Raw genomic sequence first — 25,162 nt, forward strand, 5'->3', positions numbered from 1 at the left:
TGAGAATACACACTAGTATTGTCCCCATTTTACAGATGAGAAAAATCAAGGCTCTTAAAAAAAAAAATAAAACAAACAGAAACTTGCCTGAGGCCACAAACCCCGAAAGTGGTTTGTGGGACACCCCGCCATTTCAATTATCTCACATTCTCCAGGGGTCTCTGAACTGCCCCCACAAAACAACTAGTTCCCAAACCAGCCCCTCCTTCTCCATCCCTGTGTCCTTAGCCACTGAAACCGGCTCAGCAGCAGTGCTCTCCTGCTTCTGAGCTTATTCCCAAATGGGCTTGGCTGCTGGCCACCTGCCTGCCCTTCTCTCCACACCGAGGGAGTGAGTACCCGGCCTTGGGACTGGGGGGTTCCTCAGGACAACCTCAGGGGGCCTTGGGAGATGAAACCCAAGCCTCCCGAGTTGCAGCTGAGGGCTGGCATGTGTGTCCACCTCACGGGCACACAGTGCCCCCAGATTGTCTCAGGTGACCGTCCCTGAGGAAATCTAACCCCACAGAGACAAGGACACCTGAGGACATTAGCAGGAAGGGCAGTGGCCAGAGGCCTGGCAGAGAAGGGAGATGCCCAGGGGCTGACGACACCACTAACGAGACTTCCGCCCTAAAGCACAGCAGACTCAGGATGGACCGCAAAATAGTGCACTGTTAAGGAGGCAGGGCTCTGCTAGAAGACTCTTAAGCTTGTGCTCGGAGCAAGCCTCTCGGGGTGCTGCAGGCATGAGACTCCAGAAGATACCAGATACACACGTGATGAATGACCAGGCTTATCCTTCTGGGGTTCCAAGGCTGTGCTCTCACTGAACAATTATTTCTTTAACTGCCCCCAAGTTCCAGATATTTAGGTTCCATGGGTCAGTAAAGTATCCCCTCTTCCCCCCACCAAAAAATAGTAAACCTGACCATTTTGACACTTGGCCAGAAAGAAAAGACAGGAATAAAACAATTTACCATCTATTATCACCATCATCTTAACATTTTCACACCTAAAGAGTAGGCAGGGCATAATCTCAGAACAAAAGACAGTCGTTTACGTTGCAGAAATAAAACTTTATGAAAAACTCACCCCATTGGACTTGTGTCTCCTGTTCCACCAGCAATCCTAGTGAAAATTGGGTTTCTTTTGAAACCCACTGGTCTATCTGACCCCTCCGGGTCCCATATTCCCTCAGGCATCTACCCCAGGAGCCCCTGAGCCTCATGCCCTGAGTAATCATGCAGGGGCAACACCTCAGAGGCAGGAACGCTCTGAATGTCCCAGGATGGTGGGGCTGCCCCCAAGGATGTATCTGAGTCTGTCTCACCCTAGTTCTGTGCTGAGTCCACGCTGAGCCAAAAAAAAATCCCTGACTTCAGAGTGGACAACGTTCTGGCTCTGCCTTGTCCGGCCACATTGTGACCACCACCCTGAGCCTGTTTGCTCATCTGCAAAATGCGATTCACGGCGCGCTCTTGCACGGTGTTTACAAGGGTTCCGTGGAATGGTGCCTCCCGAGGGCCTGGCGTGGCCTAGGTGCTCAGTCGATGCTCTTTGCTTTCCTCCCTTCCTCTTGGGGCAGCCCATTTTCTCTCTGCCTGGGGGAAGCTGAAGAACCTTCCTGTGCCTCAGTCTTCCTCCTGGGATTCGAGAACAAAACTATAACGCCCTTGGCCAAATCAGACTGTGGGTCTTGGGCCCAGTCCTGCCAGAAACCTGTGATGTGCCCTCCCCCTCCGGACCTCTCTTTTTTTTTTTTTTTCTTTTTTGTTTTGCCTGCACCACATGGCTTGCAGGATCTTAGTTCCCTAACGAGAGATTGAACCCCGGGCCCAGGGCAGTGGAACTGCAGAGTCTTAACCACTGGACCCCCAGGGAATCCCCTAGACCTCCTTTTTCCCAGCTATAAAATGAGAGTTTTGAGCTCATTGATCCCTGAGGGCCTCTGAGCCCCCACTTAGGGCTGATTGGCCAAGCCCTCCAGGTTAAGGGGGAAAGTGGGAGGGGAGGGATCTCGGAGGGAGGAATAATCTCACCCTCTTTGCTGTGGTCCTGGCAATGAGAGCAGGACATGTACAGGAGCCTTGAGAACTTTTAGCATCAGCCTAAGGCCCTCATTCCTTGCATCCCCTCCGGAGAGTTGAGGATAACTGCCCTAGTTGGCTGTTGGGGAAGAGAATCCTTCCTCCCCAAGCTGCCCTGTTAGACAAGAAGGCCTGGCACCCTGCCACTGTCCATGGGGGCCGGCAGCCCGCCAAAACGCTTGTGCCTCTGTGTCGAAGCCGAGGCAGTGTTTTGATTCTCAGGGCAGACTGCCTTGAACCCAAGCCTAGTGACATTTCCAGTTAATCTGCCCCGTACCCCAGGTGCCACCTGACACCTTGGGGCTATTCTGGGGAGCTGAGGTAGGATTCAGAGCCTCTGGGAAATGTCTGGACCCCAGAGGCCCTGAAACAGATGTCCTCTTCCTCCTCCCCCGGGGAAGACAGAGCCATCCCGGGAGGCCAGAGCTCTGCGCAGGCCATGCCAGCCCTGCTCCCGTCCCCACAAAGATCATCCCTTGGAATCTAGTTAAATTGGACATTGGGGGAAGCTTTGAAGGGGAGAAGTCCTTGAGGGATGGCTTATAGCTTGAGGGGGTTTCTGAGGGAGTGTGGAGGGGAGAGGAAGCCATTCCGGTTGACTGTGAAGTTGGGTCATGAGTCATAAGAGAGAACGTGTCAAGCACCGTGGGAGGCCGGGAGGTGGGTGATAAGGGAGCCCCATTACACAACGCCTGAATTTCATAATGGGAAGTCAGTGAAACGTGTCTGAATTTAATAAACCAAGAAAGAGCAGTAAGCATGTTATTTGGTATTATAGAGATTGCCTCAGGCAGGTGAGGGGACGGGCTGGACAAGGAACTCCTGGGTTTTTTTAGAAGCTATTTGGTACTCTTTGATTTTTTTTTTTTTTTTTGCACTGTGCAAATATTACATTGATTTAAAATTTTTAATTTAAGAAATTCATAGTGGGGAGTTCCCTGGCAGTCCAGTGGTGAGGGCTCGGCGCTGTCACTGCGTGGTCTGGGTTTAATCCCTGGTCAGGGAACTAAGATGCCGCAACCTGCACTGCACGGCCAAAAAAAAAAAAGTAAGTAATGAAGTAAAGCACAATGAAGTGCTTCATAATTTCTCTCCTGTGCCCCAGTGCTTTCACGGACCACAGGATCCGTGATGTGGAACCACCTTGCGGCCTAGAGACCAAAGCCACACAGCTGCCAGGGTGGGGAGGTGACCGGCTTCCCTGAACTTCAGGGGAGCAAGTCCTGGTTTGGAAATAGCCCCGGGTAGAGGTCAGCCTCAGACAGTGGACGGAACGGCCAAAGGCAGGAGTCTGGAGTCAGCGACCCGAGTGGGACCCCTGGCTCTGCACTCTCTGGGGACTTCATGGTCAATGCCCTGCTGGGTGCCTCTGTTTCCTCATCTGTATGGTACGGGTGGCTGGGTGGAGAGGGGGGAAATTGAAGGGAAAACACACATGGGAAGTGCTGTACCATCCACAAAGAACTATACGCGCAGGAGAGATTGTTATCTTGAAAAGCAAAGAGTGATTCCTGGAGGAGGCTGGCTCTGCAGCTGGTCCCCAGGCAGGAGCTTCAGGAAGCCACCCTCCCTGGAAGGCAGCGTTCCCTAGGGAGTGTCCCGCTGGAAAGTTTGTGAAGGTCTGGGAGCCAAAATCAATATTGTTCCTCCATCTGAGGCTTCAGCCTCTTTAACAGTAGCTGGTGGTGCCACCGTCTTGCCTTTCTGCCTAGAATTCTTATCCTGCACCAGCCTCCCAGCTCATCAGCTCAATTTGCTGACAGGTGACGTCTCCAAATCTGGGTTTGCTCACCTGTAAAATGGGAACAATAATATTTATCTCATAGGACTGGGGGCTTCTTGGGAGCAGGCACGGAGCCCTGACCACCCACCGCTGGTCCCCAATGACTTGTGTGGCGCCTGGAACACAGCAGGTGCTCAACGGTGATTTGCTGCGTGAATGGGATCAGTGGGAGGAGTTTCTTTCACGATTTCCCATAGCACCTGACAGTGGGGCTGCAGAGGTGGGGAATGCTGCCTCTCCAAGGACCGGGTGCCCTTAAAGCCCCCCCCACCGCCCCGCTCCTACCTCCTTCAAGACCCAGAAGAGCCACAATCAGGGTTCAGAGGGAATCGGGCTGTGGGCAAAGGGAGGCCCCGAATATAATCTCCTGACTTAGGAGAGAGAGAGGAGATGTTTCTGCCTCTTCAGGGAGAGAGCACGCCTGCCGAGGGGACAGCCCAGGAATCCATTCATTCCCACCCAACTCCTACCTCGGTCCAAGTCATGCTCAGCATGCGGCCGGGCCCACTGGGCGGTTCGGGGGCCTGAACCGAGCTTATCTCGTTCTGCGTGTCGCGCTCATCACCTTCCCAGCAACTCCCGTGCCCTGTCGGTCTGTAACTCAGGGAGCCATATTGCCTTCCAAGGGACACTCGGCAATATCTGGAGACCTTTCGGCTGTCATAGCTGGGGGGCGCTACTGGCATCCAGGGGACAGAGGCCAGGGATGCTGCTCAACACCCTACAGTGCACAGGGCGGCTCCCACAGCAACAGCAGCAAAAATCCGGCTAAAAATGGCAGTAGGGCCCACCATTGCAATTAGGGCAACTCATCTAACTGGAAAGGGCCCCATTTTTCAGATAAAGAAACTGGGGCTCAGAGAAGCTGTCTCACCTGCCCAAAGCCACACAGCTCATAAGCAGAGAACCAAGGTTGAAGCCCAGCACCGTCTGGTACTAAACCCTGGGCTCATTTCACTGTCCCACATGGTCCCCACAGCAGGCCGAGGAATAGAGAAGGTCCCTCCCCCAAGAGAAAGGATAAACAGGGACCCTGCTGTGGATCCTCTATCTGGCGGCCTGGCCTCTTGGGCACCCTCTGATCAAGAGGGGTTGAAGACCCAGTTTCCCACCGAAAGTAAAACCCTCAGTTCTTAGAGGTGGGCCCTAGACCACCAGGAGTTCTGGGAGAGAAATGCACACACATGCACGTGTGCACACACGCCTAGGGCAGACTAGGAAAGGCAGGCAGGGAATCCTATGAAAGTTTTCAAAATATGAGCTTCGACTCAGACCAGACGCAGTGTGTGCTTCAGTTCTGCTAATGTGACCTGTGTGCCCCTGGGCATGTGACTTGGCCTCTCTGAACCGAGGCTCCCAAGTCGGTCCAATGAGGCTCATCCCATCCACCACCCAGAACTGACTGAGGAACAGTAAAGGGGCGAGAGATCCCTGACCCACCTGGCAGCCCCTCCAAGAGCTGCGCAGTCTGCACGGTATCTGCTCGTGTTTCCATCCCGCAGTGGGGTGTTGAGGTAGGGGGTTGGCTAAGATGCCCTCAGCAAGGCACTCCCCTTCTGGGAACCAAGCAAATGGGTGAGCTGCACCCTAATTCCACCCTAATCTTCTTCCTGTCCCAGCCCCACCCAGTCTGGCAGGCTCAGCAACTCACCCATGTGTCTGTCCCCAGAGATCTCCCTGGATGTGGATGCAGACCGGGATGGCGTGGTGGAAAAGAACAACCCAAGAAAGGTACCTCACTACAAGGGCAGACTGAACCGGGGGCTTCCGGGGCCAGAGCCCCAGGCTGGGTCCTGCAGGCAGCCGTGGTCCTCCCAGCAAGCTTCAACAACTGTCATTTTACAGATGTGGAGACAGGTTCCCAGACACACACTCCAATGACAGAGCCCACCAAGGAGCAAGCTCCTTAGAGGGACAGCTATGGAGCAGCTTCCCGAGTCTCAGTGGGCCCCACTACGGGATGGGGACACCCATTTCACAGAGTTGGTGGAAAGGATGAATGTCCTGCCACAGAGGAAGTACTGCCAAAGCATTTGCTCTTATTATGCCTTTTTTTTTTTTTGGCCATCAGGAGCAGAAGATTGCATTAATCATTCCCACTTCAAGGCATATCATCTTTAATGGTGCATGCACAACCCCTCTCCTGTTTTTAGTTTTTCATCTATTCGTTCATTCATCATTCATTCATTTGTTCTCTTTGATCCTGCATTCCCCACTCCCATTCTCCTCCCCCACAAAGGACCACTTCAATGGTTTTAACACGTCACTTTCTGTTCTTGTGATTCTTGTGAAACATGCGGTGTGGTTTGCGTGTGTGTTTTTTGTGTTGTTGGGTTTTTTTTGCAGTACGCAGGCCTCTCACTGTTGTGGCCTCTCCCGTTGCGGAGCACAGGCTCCAGATGCGCAGGCTCAGTGGCCATGGCTCACGGGCCCAGCCGCTCCGCGGCATGTGGGATCTTCCCGGACCAGGGCACGGACCCGTGTCCCCTGCATCAGCAGGCGGACTCTCAACCACTGCGCCACCAGGGAAGCCCTGTGTCATATTTTAGATTCCACATATAGGTGATATCATATTGTATTTGTCTTTCTCTTTCTGACTTACTTCTCTTAGTATGATAATCTCTAAGTCCATCCATGTTGCTGCAAATGGCATTATTTCATTCTTTTTAATGGCTGAGTAATATTCCATTGTGTGTGTGTGTGTGTGTGTGTGTGTGTGTGTGTGTGTATTTTATTTATTTATTTATTTACTTACTTATACCACATCTTCCTGATCCATTCATCTGTCAATGGACATTTAGGTTGTTTCCATGTCTTGGCTATTGTTCTGCTGTGAACATAGAGGTAAATGTATCTTTTCGAATTATAGTTTTGTCTGGGTTTATGCCCAGGAGTGGGATTGCTGGATCATATGGCAACTCTATTTTTAGTTTTTTGAGGAGCCTCCATACTCTTTTGCATAATGGCTGCACCAATTTACATTCCCGGGTAGTGGCTGCAAGAGTCTCATCCAGGAGCTATCTCTCCAGTGTCCTGTGGGGTCTGCGCTGGGGTTGAGAATATCTGTCAGAAGAGAGAAGACAGCACTGACCTCTCTCCTCGCCAATGCAGGCATCCTGGACCTGGGGCCCTGAGGGGCAGGGAGCCATCCTGCTGGTGAATTGTGACCGAGACACACCCTGGTTGCCCAGAGAGGACTGCAGCGATGAGAAGGTCTACAGCAAGGAAGGTACCACAGGATCCACACTGGAGCTTGGGGTGGGGAGCAGGGAGGAGCAATGAAAGCACTTATGATAAGTCTTGGGCTGGGCCAAGGGTGAGGCAGGTGTGACCTTGGGTCTCCTGAGGAGGGTGGACTCAAGTATCCACTCCTGCTAAAAACAGACAACAAAACTATCGATATAGTTCAATTGGAACCATGTTTTTTTTCTTTTAAAGTTTTTTTGTTTGTTTTGTTTTATAAATTCTTTTATTTATTTATTTTTGGCTGCATTGGGTCTTTGTTGCTCTGCACGGGCTTTTTCTAGTTGTGGTGAGCAGGGGCTACTCTTTGTTGTTGCGGTGCGCGGGCTTCTCATTGCAGTGGCTTCTCTTGTTGCGGAGCACGGGTTCTAGGAGTGCGGGCTTCAGTAGTTGTGGCACGCAGGCTGTAGAGCGCAGGCTCAGTAGGTGTGGCACACGGGCTTAGTTGCTCTGCAGTATGTGGTATCTTGCCGGACCAGGGCTCGAACCCGTGTCCCCCGCATTGGCAGGCGGATTCTTAACCACTGCGCCACCAGGGAAGTCCCTGGAACCACGTTTTTTAAGAAGTTGTACATATGTAGAGAAAGAAGCAGAAGAAAGTTCACAAAAGGTTATAGGAAGTCATCTGTCGTGTTGGAGATGACAACTACTTCCTATGCTTTTTCATAAAACACAGGTTTGGGGTTTGCTTTGTCCTGATTATAAAAGTAACAGGCCAACATTCCAGCCACAATTCTCCTTTGTTTTTTAATTCAGATATAATTGACATACAATGCTGTCTAAGTTTAAGGTATACAGCATAATGATTTGCTTTCCATGCATCATGAAGTATTACAATAAGTTTAGTAAATATCCATCGTCTCATATAGGTACAAAATTAAAGAAATAGAAAAACAAAATTGTGGTAAGAACTCTTTGGATTTACTGTCAACAACTTTCATATATAACATACAGCCGTGTTAATTACGTTACTCATGTTGTACATTACATCCCTGGTAACTTATTTATCTTACAACTGGAAGTGTGTACCTTTTGACCACCTTCATCCATTTCCCCCAGCCCCCCACCCCTCCCCAGTGCAATTCTCTTAATTCTAACCTCCTCGTGCATCCACCCCTCAGACCTCAAGGACATGTCCCAGATGATCCTGCGGACCAAAGGGCCCGACCACCTCCCCACCGGATACGAGATCGTTCTCTACATTTCCATGTCGGACTCGGACAAAGTGGGCGTGTTCTACGTGGAGAGTGAGTGTCCCCAGCCTGGCCCTCCTGCAGTTCCCATCCAGTCAGTGCTCTCTGAGACACCCCTCGGGGTCCCAGCTCCTCCCTCTAAGGCTCCCCAGACCCCTCCCCTTAGTCGTCACAGGTGCAGGTGACTGGAGAGGGCCAGCACTGGCTTCTTGGTAATGGTAACCCGGACGGCCGTTGTCCTGTGAAGTCAGGAGGACCCGTGGGATAGATCTCTCCTCCCTCAAAGGAGTTGGCAGTGACAGACTTGTGTGGAACCCACAGGAGTTCCACGTGAACCAGGGGAGGAAGGGCTTTTGAGGTCCATCTTTCCCAGAATCACATCACCTTCATGATACCTGAGGCAGGTACCCACTCCCTCCCACCCCCACCAGGTGCTTTCTGCTCATCTCAGACTTTCTGAACATGAGAACTGCCCCTGACTTTTAAAGAGCCCGTGATGATGCTGTGGACACCCTCAAGGAGCGGACCCCTTGCTCCTCTTGCCAAGGACAGGGCCTCCTGGGTCCCGAATGAGTCAGGAACGTGCTTCCGCCATGGAGCTAATCCTCGCAGCTGCCTGCTCTGTCTCGTTCCTTCTGTGAATCGGTGTTGAGCCCCCTCAGTGCCAGGTGCTGGTCTCAGCGCCGGGACCCCTGGGTGAACTCTGCCATCACACCCTGCCCTCAGGAAGGAGACAGTCTAATGAGGGAAACATAACGGAAAGCACAATTGGAGGAAATGACACAGACCAAGCAGTAGAGAACGGCAGGGGCAGAGGCGAGGCCCCGCTAGCCTAGGTGGTCCGGCAAGGCCTCTCCAAGCAGGCGACATCTGAGTTGAGAACCAAAGCAACAACGAGAAAGAACCAGCCGTTCATGAGCTGAGGGAAGAGGGTTGTAAGCAGAGGGAAGAGCGCATACAAAGCCCAGAGGAGGGAACCAGTGTTGGAGGAATAGACAGAAGACCGGAGGAGGGGGATGTGTTGGAGTCAAGGTCCGCGAACTGGGCAGGGGCCAGCGCATGCAGAGAGGGCTTGCATTTTATTCCAAGTGCACTGGAAAGCCGTTAGGAGGTTTTAAGCAAGTGACTGTCAAGGTCTGATTTATGTATTAAAAAGCTGTCTCCGCAAAATCGTTTGCTGTAGTGCAGGGTGAGGCTTCCCCCGCATGCCCAGCTCTCTGGGGGGCCCAGGGTCTCCAGCCTAGCTCTGGGGCCCTCCTCTGACCAGGCCCACTAAGAGCAGTCGCCATGAGGACTTGGTCCCAGTGGGCCTGGACCCTCACCTCAGGGAGGGATTTAGCCAGGACAGCAGTGGACCCGGCTGCCACCTGAAGCCAGGCCTCCTCCTGATCCACCCTGGGCTCGGACCCAGTGACCTCACGCAGGTTGGAATGTCCCCAGAGTCAAGCTGGCTCCGCCGCCTAAGCGGGCCAGAGATGTTGATGTTTACCCTGTCCAGGCCAGGCTTGCCACGGGGGATGGGGCTGCCGGCCGGACAGGAAGGGTACAAGCAAGATCTCGGCTTCTCCACCACATTGTGTCGTACTGTGACACTCAACCTGTTGCTGCTAGTGACACCTGGACATTATCTAGGGCGTCTTTTTGTTGATGGCAGTGGATTGAGATCTGGCCCTTAATCACATCCCTCTCCCTCACTGCCATCGAGATGGGTCCTGAGCAGACAAGAAAAGGAGGAACCACTGCTGTGAGTGCTTTGAGATGCTGTTATCTGGGCCGCCATCTTGCAATGTGGGGGGAGGGGCAGTGTTACTGATGCAGCGATGATACCAGAATCGTCAGTTTCCCACAAATTTGGAATCCTGGGTGAATACTCAGTGCCACACTAAAGAGCCGGATGAAAAATAATTCGTCTGTGGTACAGTTTCCTCTTCTTCCTTTTCGTCCATGCAGGCATTTGGGGGTTTTGTCAAAATCCATGTACACCTGTGGATAAGAATATGTTGTGTTACATGAATGTCATGTGTCACTTGTGTCCCCCAAGGGCAGGGGCCTGGGCTGGAGGCTGAGGGACCCTGAGTGGGAGCTCTAGAGCCCAGGAGGTTCAAATCCTGGATCTGGGCAAGTCTACTTACCAGCCCAGGCCTTGGGTTCCTCTTCTGTGATGTGACGTGGGGCTAAGGAGAGGCCTGACAGTTCCGCTGGTGATAGAGATTAGATAAGGAACATGTGTCAGCACTCAGTAGCCGGCCATGGAACACTCTCTATAGACGGCACTTGTTGCTTTGGGGGGGTTATTATTATGATTATTAATTACAATAAGTCCCCTACATACGGACGAGTTCCGTTCCAAGAGAGCGTTCGTAGGTCCAATTTGTTCATAAGTCCAACAAAGTTAACCTAGGTACCCAACTAACACAATCCGAGGGCAAGCTGCAGTTTCACTTACGCCTGATATTGATGGAACGCACGTTCACATCTTTGAAATTTCGCAACTTGAAGGTTCGTATGTAGGGGACTTACTGTATAATGATTGCAGTGGTCAGGTGTCTCCAGTGCTGTTAGGAAGACCCAGGTGTCTGTGCTCCAGCCTCAGATTCTGCCTCAGGATCGCAAAGTTGGGACCTGACCTCTTCCTACAAGGGTGCGGTGACCAGCTTGTCCCGCTTTGCCCAGGATTTTCCTGGTTTTAGCACTAAAAATCCCTCATTCCAGGAAACCCCTCAATCCCAGGCAAACCAGGACAGATGATCACACTATCAAAGAGTCTCCTTGGGGGGTGGAATGGCTCCAAAGTGACCAGAGGGTTATGCCACGTGCCAGCCTGCGGGGCCGATGTCTGGGGCTAAGGGGAAGTCAGGGTGGCTGGCAGGGCCCAGCCCGAGGCACGTGGGCTGCTCAGTAGAGGGTCACTGTTGGTTCCTGCAGGGAGAGTTGGTCACACTCAGGCAGGACTGCACCCAGCTGGGACGGGGGATGGGGGAAGGAGGCTCCTCGGGACAGTGGCTGCATTGTTCCCACCAAGTCATCAATCTGCCTAGAGCTGGCCCAAGACACCAGAAAGAGAGGCACATGTAAACTGCAGGCCATAGAGGGGGAAAAACTGCATGCAGCTGGGCAAGAACGCATCCTTCCATCTGGCCCAGCTCCCCTGCCAGACCCCCACCCTCCCAGGCCCAGGTGGTACGCGCGCGCACACACACACACACACACACACACACACACACACACACACACACACACACACACACCACCTAGCTGCCCAGAGCCCTGGGAAAGTTTTGGAGTTTTCTGCAAAGACAAGTCAGCTTCCAGGCCTGAGGATCTCTTTCCCAGCACCAGTTCAAGTGCAACCTGGGACAGGTGGACATTGGAGGGCCTGGGTGCCTGGGGGAGAATTTTTTAAATTATGCAGAGCCATCTGGATCTACTTAGTGATTGGGACACAAGGCATATGTTGTCTTTTCTGAGTGAGAAGGACTCCACCTTCTGTCTTGAGCTGTTCCTTGGGACACCCAGTGTCTGAGTCTATATGCCTCATTTCTTGGGCCCACCTAAGGGAAGGTGAGGTGAGGTGTTTTTCTTTGCCTTCTGTTCCTAAGCCGTTCAATGAAAAGGTCATGAATTTTGCAGTGAGGGGTGTGCTGACACATGCATGGGCTCTCATAGTAGTAATACCAGCAAGTCCCAGCTGAGGTTACCGAGCTTACCTCAATTCCTGATGCTGTCATTTTATCTTGCAAGGACCCTGTGGCATAAGTGTTATTATCCCCCATTTAACAGATGAGTAAACTGAGGCTCAGGGAGGTTGAGTGAATTCCCTGAAGTTTTGCAGCTTGTAAGCCAGAGAGGCACTTGAACCCGCATCTCTCTGACTCTGGGAGTCATAACCACTAAGGTAACCCACCCGTAATGAGATGTATAACCAGGGTCTAGTTGAGCACATTGTCCTACGTGAGGAACCATCCTGAGTCTGGGCTTTGCTGCTTCCTCCGTTCATTTTGCAAGTTTTAGTCAAGCACCCTATTCATGCCAGGACTGTTCTAGCTACATGCTCTAGCCCTCAGGTGACTGGTCAATAATCATACCCATTGCTGTTGACAACAGTACTAAGCTGAGCCTGATTCTGCCCTTCCAGCTCTGCAGGGCATAAAGAAACTCCTTCTGGAACTGCATAGGGTCCTACCTCCATGCCTTGGGCAATGCAAGTATCTCCTCTCCTCACTGCACCCCACCTCTGCTGCCCCCAGGGGCATCTCAAAGGCTGCCTTTCTCTGCTCAAACGCCTCCCACCCCGCCTCCCTTCTCCTGCCCTCCTCCCCCCAGTAACCCCACGGGCTCTCTCACCCCGTAGCTCTACTGTGACGCTTCCCACATCTGTGCCATCTTAGCATCAGCTGAGCACTGCTCCTAGACAGAGGGGCTGCATCTTGCCCATCTCTGTGTCCCCCAGAGGTCCTTGTCCATGTGGTCACAGAGTAGTAATTCAATACATGTGCTCTAAATTGGCCTGAAAATTCTCCCATGGGAAGTGGTGTGGGATCCATTGGTTCATTCAGTAGATATTTATTAAATACAACCTGCCCTGGACCGGGCCTGTCTCAACCCCCATGCAGGTGACAGTCTGTCAGAGCCAACAACTAAACACTGAGATCATGTCTATTTAAAGGCTGTGATGGGGAAGGACGGGGGCTGCGGAAACTCCAGACAGAGCACCTGGCTTGGTCTCTGGGGGATCTGGCTACGATTCCCAGAAGTGACACGAATCAAGGCCTGAAGAAGGAGGGAGATAACTCTTCCAAGCAGAGGGGACAGCGCTGTGAAGAGCTGGGTGGTTTCAGTGGGTCAGGAGCGTGGGAGAAGCCAGCCACAAAAACATGCAGCCAGAGACCCACACGCCAATGTGGCTTGCATTATATGGAGGAGAGTTCGGGGCACAGATGGGCACTTTGGTGTTTTATTTACATAAAGGAGAGGAGAGGTCGGGGTTCAGAACTAGACAGGGATTTGAGTCCCAGCTCAGCCACTATGTGACTCCGGACAAGCCATTTCTTATTTCTGGGACTGTTTCCTCCTCTGTAAAATGGGAACAATAATTCCCTTCCTTGACACCACTGGCTGCCCGGTCCTCAGCTGCTATCATTTCATGTCCCCTTCCTGGGAGAGTTAGCTTACTTTATAGGCAAGGAAGCCAGAAGCCAGAAAGGGTGTCTGGTTGAGTGCCACATGGCTAGGGCCCTACAGTGCTGGGAAGATGACCAGGCCATGGCCCTTCTGGTGGCATTTTCTGCTTGTGCTTTTCTCTCTGTGTCTAGAGGACAGGTTACTCTAACATCGCGTCCCCCATCAGTGACCCCGCCCCACGGACGGTTGTGGGTGGGGCCTGACCTTGGTCCTTCTCCCTCCAGACCCGTTTTTCGGCCAGCGTTATATCCACATCCTGGGCCGCCGGAAGCTCTACCACGTGGTCAAGTACACGGGTGGCTCTGCCGAGCTGCTGTTCTTCGTGGAAGGCCTACGTTTTCCCGACGAGGGCTTCTCGGGCCTGGTCTCCATCCACGTCAGCCTGCTGGAGTATATGGCCGAGGTGAGGGCCCCGGGCCTCTACCAGGAGGGGCTGCCCTGCGGGCCAGCTGGGGCTCCTTCTAGAGGGCCACTCCCAGGGGGGGTCCCCAGTATGCTCTACTCCCCTCAAAGCTCCAAGGGGAGGGGGTCCAGGCTTGGAGACCTGGATGCCCCACCAGCCACATGTGTCTGCCAGCGTCCTCTGAGCTATGCTCTGGGGATCCTCCTTACTGTACCTACTCCCCTGGATTCTCTCCAGGTGATTTTTTCTTACCTCATGCCTGTGCCTGGTCTGTCCTCCTCCCTGCAGAGAGCGCGCCTAGTTCTGAGGCACAGAGTGCCAATGGTTAGCGCAAGAAGCAAAGCAGGCCACACACGTGTGCCCTGTTCTTCCCTCCCTGCCTGGTCCCACACTCTAGCTGTGTGGGTTCTACCAACTCTGACCCCAGGCCGAACCCCAAATCCCAGTCACAGGCCATGTCCCCTCCCTGAGGCCAGACATCTCACCCACCTTTGCTCTTGGTTTGGGGAAACTGGACGAGAAGGAGAGCACCTTCCCCTCCCGAGGAGAAGCCCCCCACCCCCAGCCTAGGATGTGTCCTGCCCACAAGGACCTCTCATCAAAAACTGCAGCCCCAGACCCCTACCCCTCAGGCCCACCCAGCTTTGTTCGGATATAGGGAGGGACCTGGCTGCCCTATCAGACACAGGGTTTTCTCCCCAGTTTCATCCCCGGACCCCTTTGAGGCAGGAGGACATGGGCTCTGCCGAAGGTGAAGCTAGGTCTCGCTTAGATTTATGAGAAGGGGCTCTCGAGTCAGACGGCCCAGGTTTGAGCCCATGAGACATTGTGCAAGTGAATTTACTCCCTGTGCTTTAACTGCCCCACCTGGGAAACAGAAATGACAAATACTGCTGCTTCCCGAGGTGGTTGGGAGCATACAAGCTTGTGGGATCTCATTCACAAAGCAGCCTCAAGTCACTGGGAAAAGGGAAAGGCAGGAAAAGCAGAGCTAACAGGAGGGGGTGGGGAGAGGGCTTCTCCTGCTCCCCCAGTGCCTGGAGCAACCTGGCCATCAGGGTCTCTCAGATTGGCCCCCTCCAGCGGACACTCAAAAGGCAGACCCCAGGGGACATCCCTGGCGGTCCAGTGGTTGAGACTCTGCGCTTCCACTGCAGGGGACACAGGTTCGATCCCTGGTCGGGGAACTGAGGTCCTGCAAGCCGTGCAGTGTGGCCAAAAATAAATAAATAAACAAACAAACAAATAAATAAATAATTTTTTTAAAAAGGCAGACCCATGCAGGAAAGGCCACCTCCATCCTCCCCACCAAGGGCAGGGGCCAGTTTCCTGTAGCTTTCCAAAGCCAGCCATGCCAAGGAATCATATCTCACCTTCCTTCAAGTTGCAGGCAAGCTCCCCAAACCTTTCCTTAAAGAACAATGGGGACATATCAAAATTTCCCCCAGTGACATTATAGCACTCACACATAGAAAAGGGCAAGGTGCCCAGAGCAAAAACAGAGGAAGGCCGGGGCTGGCTCAGCCATCGTGTGAGCCGATTTCAGGAAGAGAATTTTGATGCAGCGAGATCAGACAGTGGTTGAGAGCATGGGCTCGGCAGCCAGACTGCCTGGGCTTATATACAGGCTCTACCGCTTACTAACCATGTGACCTTGGACAGCTGTGTGATTTGGTTTCCCCATCTATAAAACAAGGATTCTACTACTGTCTACCCTCTGGGGTTATTGTAAGGCAGAACTGAGATCTCACAGGTAAAAATAGGACCTGGCACACCGTAAGTGCTCCCTGAGGTACTACTGTTATCGGTTTCACCCACTTTGTTAGGCAGGAGTGAAAAGGACCCTGACAAGACTTTTTGATCCCCTCCTCTTCTCTCCCATGCCCAGGAGATCCCCCTGACACCCATCTTCACGGACACCGTGACATTCCGGATTGCTCCGTGGATCATGACCCCCAACATCCTGCCTCCTTTGTCGGTGTTTGTGTGCTGGTAAGCATTAGGCACAGCGCAGAGAGTGGCTAAAGCTGGGGCTTCAGGGGCAGACAGACCTGAGTTCAGATCATGCTCTGCTACTTACCAGCTGTGTGACCTTGAGCAACTCACTTGGCCTCTCTGTGCCTCTGTTTCTCTGAGACGCTCACATCACAGTGTCACTGTGATGATTAAGTGAGATGAAGCAGGTGAAGTATTCATCCAAGGTCCTGGCACAGAGTTTTTGTGCTCTAAAAATAACAGCTAGCATTTCTTTCCCATATCTTCTTGGCCCATACCATGTAGTCAGGAACCTTTCTCTACAATGGATATTCAACTCATCTTATTCATCCAGCAGTTCTTTAACTGAGCATCTATTATGTGCTAGACAGCTACAGCGAGATGAGAAGCAGGGGAAAGAAGTGCCTGCAGGTGATACTGGCCACACCACCTGGCCACACACCCCTGCTGTCCTGGACCCATCCCCTGCCTCCATGCTAGGCGTAGCTCTTCCTTGGAAATCTGGGGAGTCAGAGATGTAAGGCTTTGGGGCAGGTGAGGGTGAGAACTCCCCTCCTCGTTTTGTTTGTTCATGACTTTGGTAAACACTGCATGAGGGGATGAGTTTGCTTGGCCCTTGACTCCAGTGGCCTTTGCAGAGGTGCCTTTGAACACAGATGTGCCCTCACCTGCCCAGCGCAGCCCAGAGATGCCAACTGCTGTTGCCACCTCAGTGGGCTGGCCCTCATCCCTCCTCACCCTCCCTCTTGGCCTCCCCCTCTTCCTGCACTTCTCAGCATGAAGGACAATTACCTGTTCCTGAAAGAGGTGAAGAACCTGGTTGAGAAAACCAACTGTGAACTGAAGGTCTGCTTCCAGTACATGAACCGGGGAGATCGCTGGATCCAGGTAAGGAACCCCAAGCTGGGAAGGACATGGTCCAGGGCTCAGGCAAGAAGAGGCAGCTTAATGTCAATGCCCTGGCGCCCAGCTGCTCCCCGTATGCGAGTTCTGTCCTCAGATCACACGTGCACGTGTACACAGGGACAGAAACGTACAAGGTAATTCACTGCAGCTTCTTAGGGTAGCAGAAGACTGTAAAACAACCTAAATGTCCATCCACGGGGCAAGGTGGGTGACCATATAATTGGACAGCCTTTCTGTGGAGTACTATACATCAGCTAAAAAGAAGCCAACCTATAAATAAAGAATGCACTTCCAGTTAAGGTGTTACTTGCAGGAAAATGTATACAGATGTTACCAGTTATGTTTTTTAAAATGGGGTCAGTATGAATACAGACATGCTGGGGATGTGCAGAGACCATCTAAGGAGGGATATGTAAGAAACCGCTGCCATCATGTGCTTGGGAGGAGAATTGGGGAGGCTGGCTAGTATTCACTGGCGGTCGTCTGATAGCTCTTCCCGGTGTCCCCACAGGATGAAATCGAGTTTGGCTACATCGAGGCCCCCCACAAAGGCTTCCCTGTGGTTCTGGACTCCCCCAGAGACGGAAACCTGAAGGATTTCCCAGTGAAACAGCTCCTGGTGAGATGCTGAGGACCACCTTGGGGGATGGGGGAGGGCATAATCCTGGGACTCTTACAGGAAAGAGTGGTCGGGAGGCCTTGGGCACCCCTGGCAAATCAGTTTACTGCAAATTAGTCTGTTGCCTCCATCTTCTCATCTGCAAAATGGGTCAGTTGGGATAATAATCTCTAACGTCCTTTCCTGCTCTGATAACTGATGCTTTTCCAAAACATGGAGAGTTCTCTCATGGGAAGTGAGAGCTATGGGAGACAGAGGCCTGACTCCTGACACTGCCCCACCTCCAACTTACGGCAAAATAAGTTTCAAAGAGGAAAATTATAGTTAAGCAATTGTCGAAAAGCATGGTTCCAACTTCAAAGCTCATTAAATCTGTGATTTTCTTCGGTTCATGAGTTTTTTAAAAAGCAATCTGACCCCCACCCCCGATTCTAGAGGTCATTACCACTCTCCTTTTATGCCCTCAACAACCAACTGAATGAGGACAGAACCAAAATCAGTCGTCTTTGTCCTCACCTTCCACCCTGAACAGGCAGGGGGAGGCTTGAACAGAACACAGAACAGAGACTGGGTAGATCAGGTGGCTTTGCCAAGGTCACACACAGGGCAGCCTCCCGTGAGACATCAGGGCTGCTCAGAGGCAACCCTTTGCCAGGTCCGCACCTGCTTCTTGAGAACATTCACTAACCTACTCCCTTCATCACAGGGAGATGGCAGAGCCAGTGGTGTGAGCACAAAGCTCTGGAATGCCAGACGGATCTGGCCTTGAGTCCCAGTTCCGCCCCTTAGCAGCAATGTGACCTTGGGCAAGCACCTTAACCTCCTCAAGCCTCAGTTTGCTCATCTGCAAAATGGGTATAGAAACAGTATCCATCTCACAGGCTTATTGTGAAGATTGAAAGCATTGTATAAGGCATCCGTGCTGCTCCTGATACAATGACTATTATTAGCTGCTGTTCTGGTTCTCATTCCACAGCCCTAGACACTGTCCTCGGTGAGGACTGTCCACTTCCTCCAACATGAGGGGTAGTCAAACAAGCCAGCAGGCAGGAGAACCAAGGCCTCTCAGATCATTCTCTTACTCTTTCTTCCCGGGTCACCACCTGCCTTCAGTGTTCCAGGCTGGCCTGGTAGCAAGGCTCCCAGACTGCATTATGCCTGGAGGCCTGGGCCAAGCCCAGCTCTGTGCTGCATGCCTGCCTGCCCATGTGAGGCTGTAAAGCCCCAGCTGCCCCAGCCTCTGGCGAGTCTCACCTTGCCATCTGGGGCTCATAGGCGAGAAAGCACTAAGCTGCAGCCATTCACCCTACTGGGCACAGCTGTCCCTTGAGCCTCTAAGCTGGGCCAGGATAAGCCACATCTTCTCACTCTTTGGTTTTTATTAGCAAGGATTTTTTTTAACATCTTTATTGGAGTATAACTGCTTTACAATAGTGTGTTAGTTTCTCCTTTACAACAAAGTGAATCAGTTATACATATACATATGTTCCCATATCTCTTCCCTCTTGCATCTCCCTCCCTCCCACCCTCCCTATCCCACCCCTCTAGGTGGTCACAAAGCACAGAGGTGATCTCCCTGTGCTATGCGGCCGCTTCCCACTAGCTATCTATTTTATGTTTGGTAGTGTGTATATGTCCATGCCACTCTCACTTCGTCACCGCTTACCCTTCCCCCTCCCCATATCCTCAAGTCCATTCTCTAGTAGGTCTGTGTTTTATTCCCATCCTACCATTAATCTCTTCATGACATTTTTTTTCTTAGATTCCATATATATGTGTTAGCATACGGTATTTGTTTTTCTCCTTCTGACTTACTTCACTCTGTATGACAGACTCCAGGTCTATCCACCTCATTACAAATAACTCAGTTTCATTTCTTTTTATGGCTGAGTAATATTCCATTGTATATATGTGCCACATCTTCTTTATCCATTCAACTGTTGATGGACACTTAGGTTGCTTCCATGTCCTGGCTATCGTAAATAGAGCTGCAATGAACATTTTGGTACATGACTCTTTTTGAATTATGGTTTTCTCAGGGTATATGCCCAGTAGTGGGATTGCTGGGTCATATGGTAGTTCTATTTGTAGTTTTTTAAGGAACCTCCATACTGTTCTCCATAGTGGTTGTATCAATTTACATTCCCACCAGCAGTGCAAGAGTGTTCCCTTTTCTCCACACCCTCTCCAGCCTTTATTGTTTCTAGAGTTTTTGATGATGGCCAATCTGACCGGTGTGAGATGATATCTCATTGTAGTTTTGATTTGCATTTCTCTAATGATTAATGATGGTGAGCATTCTTTCATATGTTTGTTGGCAATCTGTATATCTTCTTTGGAGAAATGTCTATTTAGTTCTTCTGCCCATTTTTGGATTGGGTTGTTTGTTTTTTTGTTATTGAGCTGCATGAGTTGCTTATAAATTTTGGATATTAATCCTTTGTCAGTTGCTTCATTTGCAAATATTTTCTCCCATTCTGAGGGTTGTCTTTTGGTCTTGTTTATGGTATCCTTTGCTGTGCAAAAGCTTTTAAGTTTCATTAGGTCCCATTTGTTTATTTTTGTTTTTAATTTCCATTTCTCTAGGAGATGGGTCAAAAAGGATCTTGCTGTGATTTATGTCTTAGAGTGTTCTATGTTTTCCTCTAAGAGTTTGATAGTGTCTGGCCTTACACTTAGGTCTTTAACCCATTTTGAGTTTATTTTTGTGTGTGGTGTTAGGGAGTGTTCTAATTTCATTCTTTTACATGTAGCTGTCCAGTTTTCCCAGCACCACTTATTGAAGAGGCTGTCTTTTCTCCACTGTATATCCTTCCCTCCTTTATCAAAGATAAAGTGACCATATGTGTGTGGGTTTATCTCTGGGCTTTCTATCCTGTTCCATTGAGCTATATTTCTGTTTTTGTGCCAGTACCATACTGTCTTGATTACTGTAGCCTTGTAGTATAGTCTGAAGTCAGGGAGCCTGATTCCTCCAGCTCCATTTTTCATTCTCATGATTGCTTTGGCTATTCGGGGTCTTTTGTGTTTCCATACAGATTGTGAAATTTTTTGTTCTAGTTCTGTAAAAAATGCCAGTGGTAATTTGATAGGGATTGCATTGAATCTGTAGATTGCTTTGGGTAGTAGTAGAGTCATTTTCACAATGTTGATTCTTCCAATCCAAGAACATGGTATATTTCTCCACCTATTTGTATCATCTTTAGCAAGGATTTTTGTCAGACAAGCTTAGTTCCAGCTCCAGTGCAAGCTCCCAAGCAAGATCCCTACTTTTTAACCAAAAAATCATGAAAGGAAACTTAAAATTCAAGGGGCGTCACTGGGGTTATATCATGTAACTGCAGTCTGTTGGAGCTCTGTGCTAAGAAGGATTCTGAGGCTATGTCTGGGCTCCGTAAATAAATATGGTTAGTTGGGAATGGGTTGGGATGGTGTATGTGTTACATATCTGCCATTCCTGCACGTACTGGTCAGCTTTCACTTGGTAAGACTGCAGTAACAAACAGCCCCCATATCTCAATAGCTGACAACAGCAAAGGTCCATTTCTTGCTCACATTAAGAGATGAGTGGGGATGTCAATAGCACAAAGTGAGGACCAATCCAGAAATCACCAATATGTCTCCACATTTAAGAAATAGAGGCACACCCAGAGACCCAGATGTATACACACACACAGACACTCATATATTCACATTCATTCTCACACTCATGCTGACATGACACTCAGCCTCCCCATGCCAGGGTCCTGCTCATCAGTGGGAATAAGAAGAGCATGGGTGACCCCCCCTAGAAGCTAAGTGCCCACAGAGCCAGACCAAAGGTAGTGAAAAGTGGTCATCAGAGGGTGGCTGGGTTGGGGCTAAGGGCTCCTGGCCGCAAGAGACTAATGACAGGTGTCTCTTGCCCAGGGCCCAGATTTTGGCTACGTGACCCGGGAGCCCCTCTTTGAGTCTGTCACCAGCCTTGATTCCTTTGGGAACTTAGAGGTCAGTCCGCCAGTGACCGTGAATGGCAAGACATACCCCCTGGGCCGGATCCTCATCGGGAGCAGCTTTCCTCTGTAAGAGAAGCCAGGGTGGGCCTGTGGGCAGTGGGGGCGTGGAGGCGGGGGGAGTTATTGTTTCCCTTTAGGAGCAGACTGGGTTGCTCATACATGGAGTGATTGGCTGGGAGAATTAACCTCTCCTATGACTCTCTGACAAGATACAGACACTCTTGGAAAGAAAACCAAGTTAGCCTTTACATGTTAGTATGAATTAGGACCTAATACAAAACTAAATAGATAACCCCCTTCCCAAAATGGGAGGGAATATAATGAGATTATAAAGAAAGTGGGGAAGGGATGAAGGAGTACCAAAAGAGGATCAGTGGGAGCACACCAACAAATCCTCGAGGGTGCCCATTCACAAAAGACACATGAGAAGACATGGCTCTGCCCCAAAGCCTGAGTCCCTGGCTCCCTGGCCTGTCAACAACACCTTCACTCCCTCCCCAGGTTACCCACCAATCGATGAAAAGGCAGATTCTTCCTTAGTGCGGTTGCTGGGGAGAGAGTGAGTACTGTGGGTCCTCACTTCACAAAAGGGCTGCCAGGAATCTGCACATATGGGACCAGCCAGGATTTGGGCACCAAGTTCCTATAAGACACATGGGATTCTCTACCTTCTGTGGGAGGCCACTGACACAGACAGTGACCATTTGCTCACCCTGCCCTCCTTCTCCCTCCACTCAACAGTCACTCATCCATTCAGCAGGTATTTCCCAGGCACCAGCCAAGCACCAAGCCCTATGTCAGATATGGGGTTCCAAACATGAAGCCCAGCCCCCACCTTCCAGGAGATGGTGGAGATCACAGACATGAAACAGAGGGTGTGTACAGTGATAGAATTATAGAGAGTCAGGGAAACCCAAGGAGGGGTCCCTAACCCCCTTAGGGGTGTTCACGGGGTGGGGGGTCTTCTTAGAGACAAATATCTATTGAGAGTCTTCTCTGTGCCAGGTATTGTTCTGGGCTGCGGGGAGACAGCAGTGAGCAAAACAGACAAAGTCCCAGCTCTCGGGAAGTTTTCCATTAGGGGTGGAGGCAGTATAGACAATAAACGTGGAAGCAAGCAAGTAAAGAAGATACTTCTGAGTGCTAATAGGTGCAATGAAGAAGATAAAATAGGGTACATGATAAAGAGTGATGGGGCAGGGGCACTTTGGCTTTTGTGGTTTTGAGGAAGTGCTTTGGAATTGAGGTTCAGAGGATGAGAAGGAAGCAGCCATGGGAAGATCAAAGGGAAGGAGCATTCCAGATAGAAGGAATAGAAAGGACAAAACCTTGGTAACAAGTTTAGCATGTGGCTAGAGCAAACAGAACAAGGAGGAAGGGAGGAAGATGAGGTGGGAGGGACAGGCAGGGGCCAGATCACAGAGGCATTTGTTGGCCACTGTGAGGTTTTTGGGTTATATTATAAGGGTAATGGGGAGATTGAAGACCTCAGGGAGTGTGGAAGTCAGGAAGGGCTTCCTGGAAGAGGTGTCACTTGAAATGATTGAAGTTGAGAAGTTAACAGCAAAGAGGTACATAGGCTAGGGAAGATTTGGGAATCATGCCTGTGTCCTAGCCCCCTCCAGCAGTCCATGAGGGATCCCTGAGCACAGAAGCTGGCTTCTTACACCTACTGACACCCTCAGCGGCCAAAGACTGGGCTCTGTGCTCTTCACACAGACCATGGCTACAGCTAACTCCTTTTTCCCCTTGGGCTCAAACACCTTTCTGCCTGTTCCAGGGTCTCTGCAACTCAGGCTCCTTCCCATGACCTTTCCGCCAATGCTATTCTGGGTCCAGGCTACATTCTAGAGGCTGAACTCCTCATGCAGACCCTCTGGTGAGACGGGCACAGTGGGCAACCTTCTGAAGAACTGTCTCCTCCCCAACCCCACCCCAGGTCTGGTGGTCGGAGGATGACCAAGGTGGTGAGGGACTTCCTGCAGGCCCAGCAGGTGCAGGCACCCGTGGAGCTCTACTCAGACTGGCTGACCGTAGGCCATGTAGACGAGTTCATGACATTCGTCCCCATCCCAGGCACAAAGGTGAGCTGACCCCTGAGGCTGGAGTGAATAGGATAGTGCAGAACCCCTGTACTACCAGCTCTTGTCAACAGAGAGGGGTGTCTAGAGGAAGCAGACCTCAGAGAGGAAGAAGGAAGTAGGCTGAAGCTGGTTTGTATGTTGTTGCTGTGGCAGGTAAATGTTTAACCAATAAATCCAAAATATTAGCACTTCAGCATGTTGTCATTATAAAAATTATTCATGGGAGATTTTACATTCTTTTTTTATACTAAGTGTTCAGAATCTGGTGTGTATTTTACTCTTAGCACATCTCAGACCAGCCACAAGCCAAGTGTCCAATAATCCCACAGGGCTGGTGGCTACTGTACTGGCCATGCAATGGGGTATGGGCTTGGGGCTCTGGAAGGAGGTTCTTTGATTTCCCAAGAAGTGAAAAGAAACAGCTGCAACTTCAAACCCTGGAAATTTGGTGCAAATGGCCTGGCCTCTTGGCCACTTGGAGAAGCTCTTCCTCTCTGTCGAAGGTCACCTTTGACTCTGCGCTTTGACTCGATGGCATTGCTGAGGTGGAGGAATTTCTATAGCAGGAAGGGTGAAATAGAGAAAACCCTGCCAGGTGGCCTTTGCTCGGCAGGGAGTGGCTTGAGACAATATGCAGGTGGGACCCCGGGTGCTGAGAGCGGGGGGTTTCTTGGCCACCTCCTCTCTGCTGACACTGGCCCTCGGATGGTCTCTCACAGGAATTCCGGATGCTCCTGGCCAGCACCTCGGCCTGCTACAAGCTCTTCCGAGAGGAGCAGAAGAAGGGCCACGGGGAGGCCATCATGTTCAAGGGTGAGTGCCCGCGGGGCCTTGGCAGGGAGCAGGGAGCTGAGCCCCCAGAGGGACCCTTGGGAGGGCAGGGCAGATGAGTGCCTTGTCCCTGAACACCCAGCTCCACTTCCTGGACACCCGGCCCGCTCCTGGGCTGTGAGGTCACCATGGTGGGAAGCAGCCCTGGCCTCTGTGACCCTCGCTGTGGCCAACGGGACCATCGAGCTGCCCGCTGTCCCTTAGGATCATCAACAGCGCCTAGTGCTTCTTCGGGACCTAGTGGATACTTCAAATGGCACCAGACCCCAAGGAGAGTTAAATGGTTCAAAATTGACACGCAATCGGTGTTCGAGGAGCTTGTGTTTTCGAAAGGGACATAGAGAAGAATGTCCATAATGCACTTGCGGGGTAGGAAGAAAAGTGGGAGTCGACAGACGTGACGTACAGTCAGACATCATCACCGTCGGTCCCGGAGTGAGAAATCATCTGCTTAATTTAGACATCCACATAACTGGGATAGACAGACTGGGATGAGCTTTGCTCTTAAATTAATCGTGGAAAGAGACAAAGCTGAGCAGGTGCAGACAGGGAGTCAGGTTAGAGAGGCCATGACAATTCCTTACGTGTTCTTCCTACATTCCCTTTTGACACTTTTCAGGTTGGCATCTCTAATCCACCTGCTCCCCGGAGTCTGCATCCCTAAGGCTGGTTGATACTTACATACATTACCACCCTCCCTGTCTAAAGGCAGCGTTCCTGATCGTGACTGGTGTCTGGGATGGACAAGACCAACTTAAGACCACTGTCATTTTTTCATTCCCACCGATAGGAAATTTTTTTTTAGATTGGCAGGCATGAGTCTTGACTTTCTGGAGGCTTCTTTCTATATTAACCCCTCA

General features: G+C 51.1%; 1 protein-coding gene across 1 annotated transcript in view; it reads left to right on the forward strand.

Annotated features, from left to right (window-relative positions):
- The window catches only part of PADI2 (peptidyl arginine deiminase 2), a 47,419-nt gene that overhangs the window by 15,465 nt on the left and 6,792 nt on the right, over window positions 1-25,162 (forward strand). Inside the window, exons 4-13 of the mRNA XM_059073937.2 lie at window positions 5,522-5,583; window positions 6,964-7,081; window positions 8,217-8,342; window positions 13,694-13,872; window positions 15,761-15,864; window positions 16,644-16,755; window positions 17,285-17,392; window positions 21,302-21,453; window positions 23,327-23,471; window positions 24,191-24,284. Coding sequence (XP_058929920.1) covers window positions 5,522-5,583; window positions 6,964-7,081; window positions 8,217-8,342; window positions 13,694-13,872; window positions 15,761-15,864; window positions 16,644-16,755; window positions 17,285-17,392; window positions 21,302-21,453; window positions 23,327-23,471; window positions 24,191-24,284 — 1,200 coding nt within the window. The remainder of the gene's footprint in view (window positions 1-5,521; window positions 5,584-6,963; window positions 7,082-8,216; window positions 8,343-13,693; window positions 13,873-15,760; window positions 15,865-16,643; window positions 16,756-17,284; window positions 17,393-21,301; window positions 21,454-23,326; window positions 23,472-24,190; window positions 24,285-25,162) is intronic.

The sequence above is a fragment of the Kogia breviceps genome, chromosome 1 (assembly GCF_026419965.1).
Source record: "Kogia breviceps isolate mKogBre1 chromosome 1, mKogBre1 haplotype 1, whole genome shotgun sequence".
NCBI lineage: Eukaryota > Metazoa > Chordata > Mammalia > Artiodactyla > Physeteridae > Kogia > Kogia breviceps.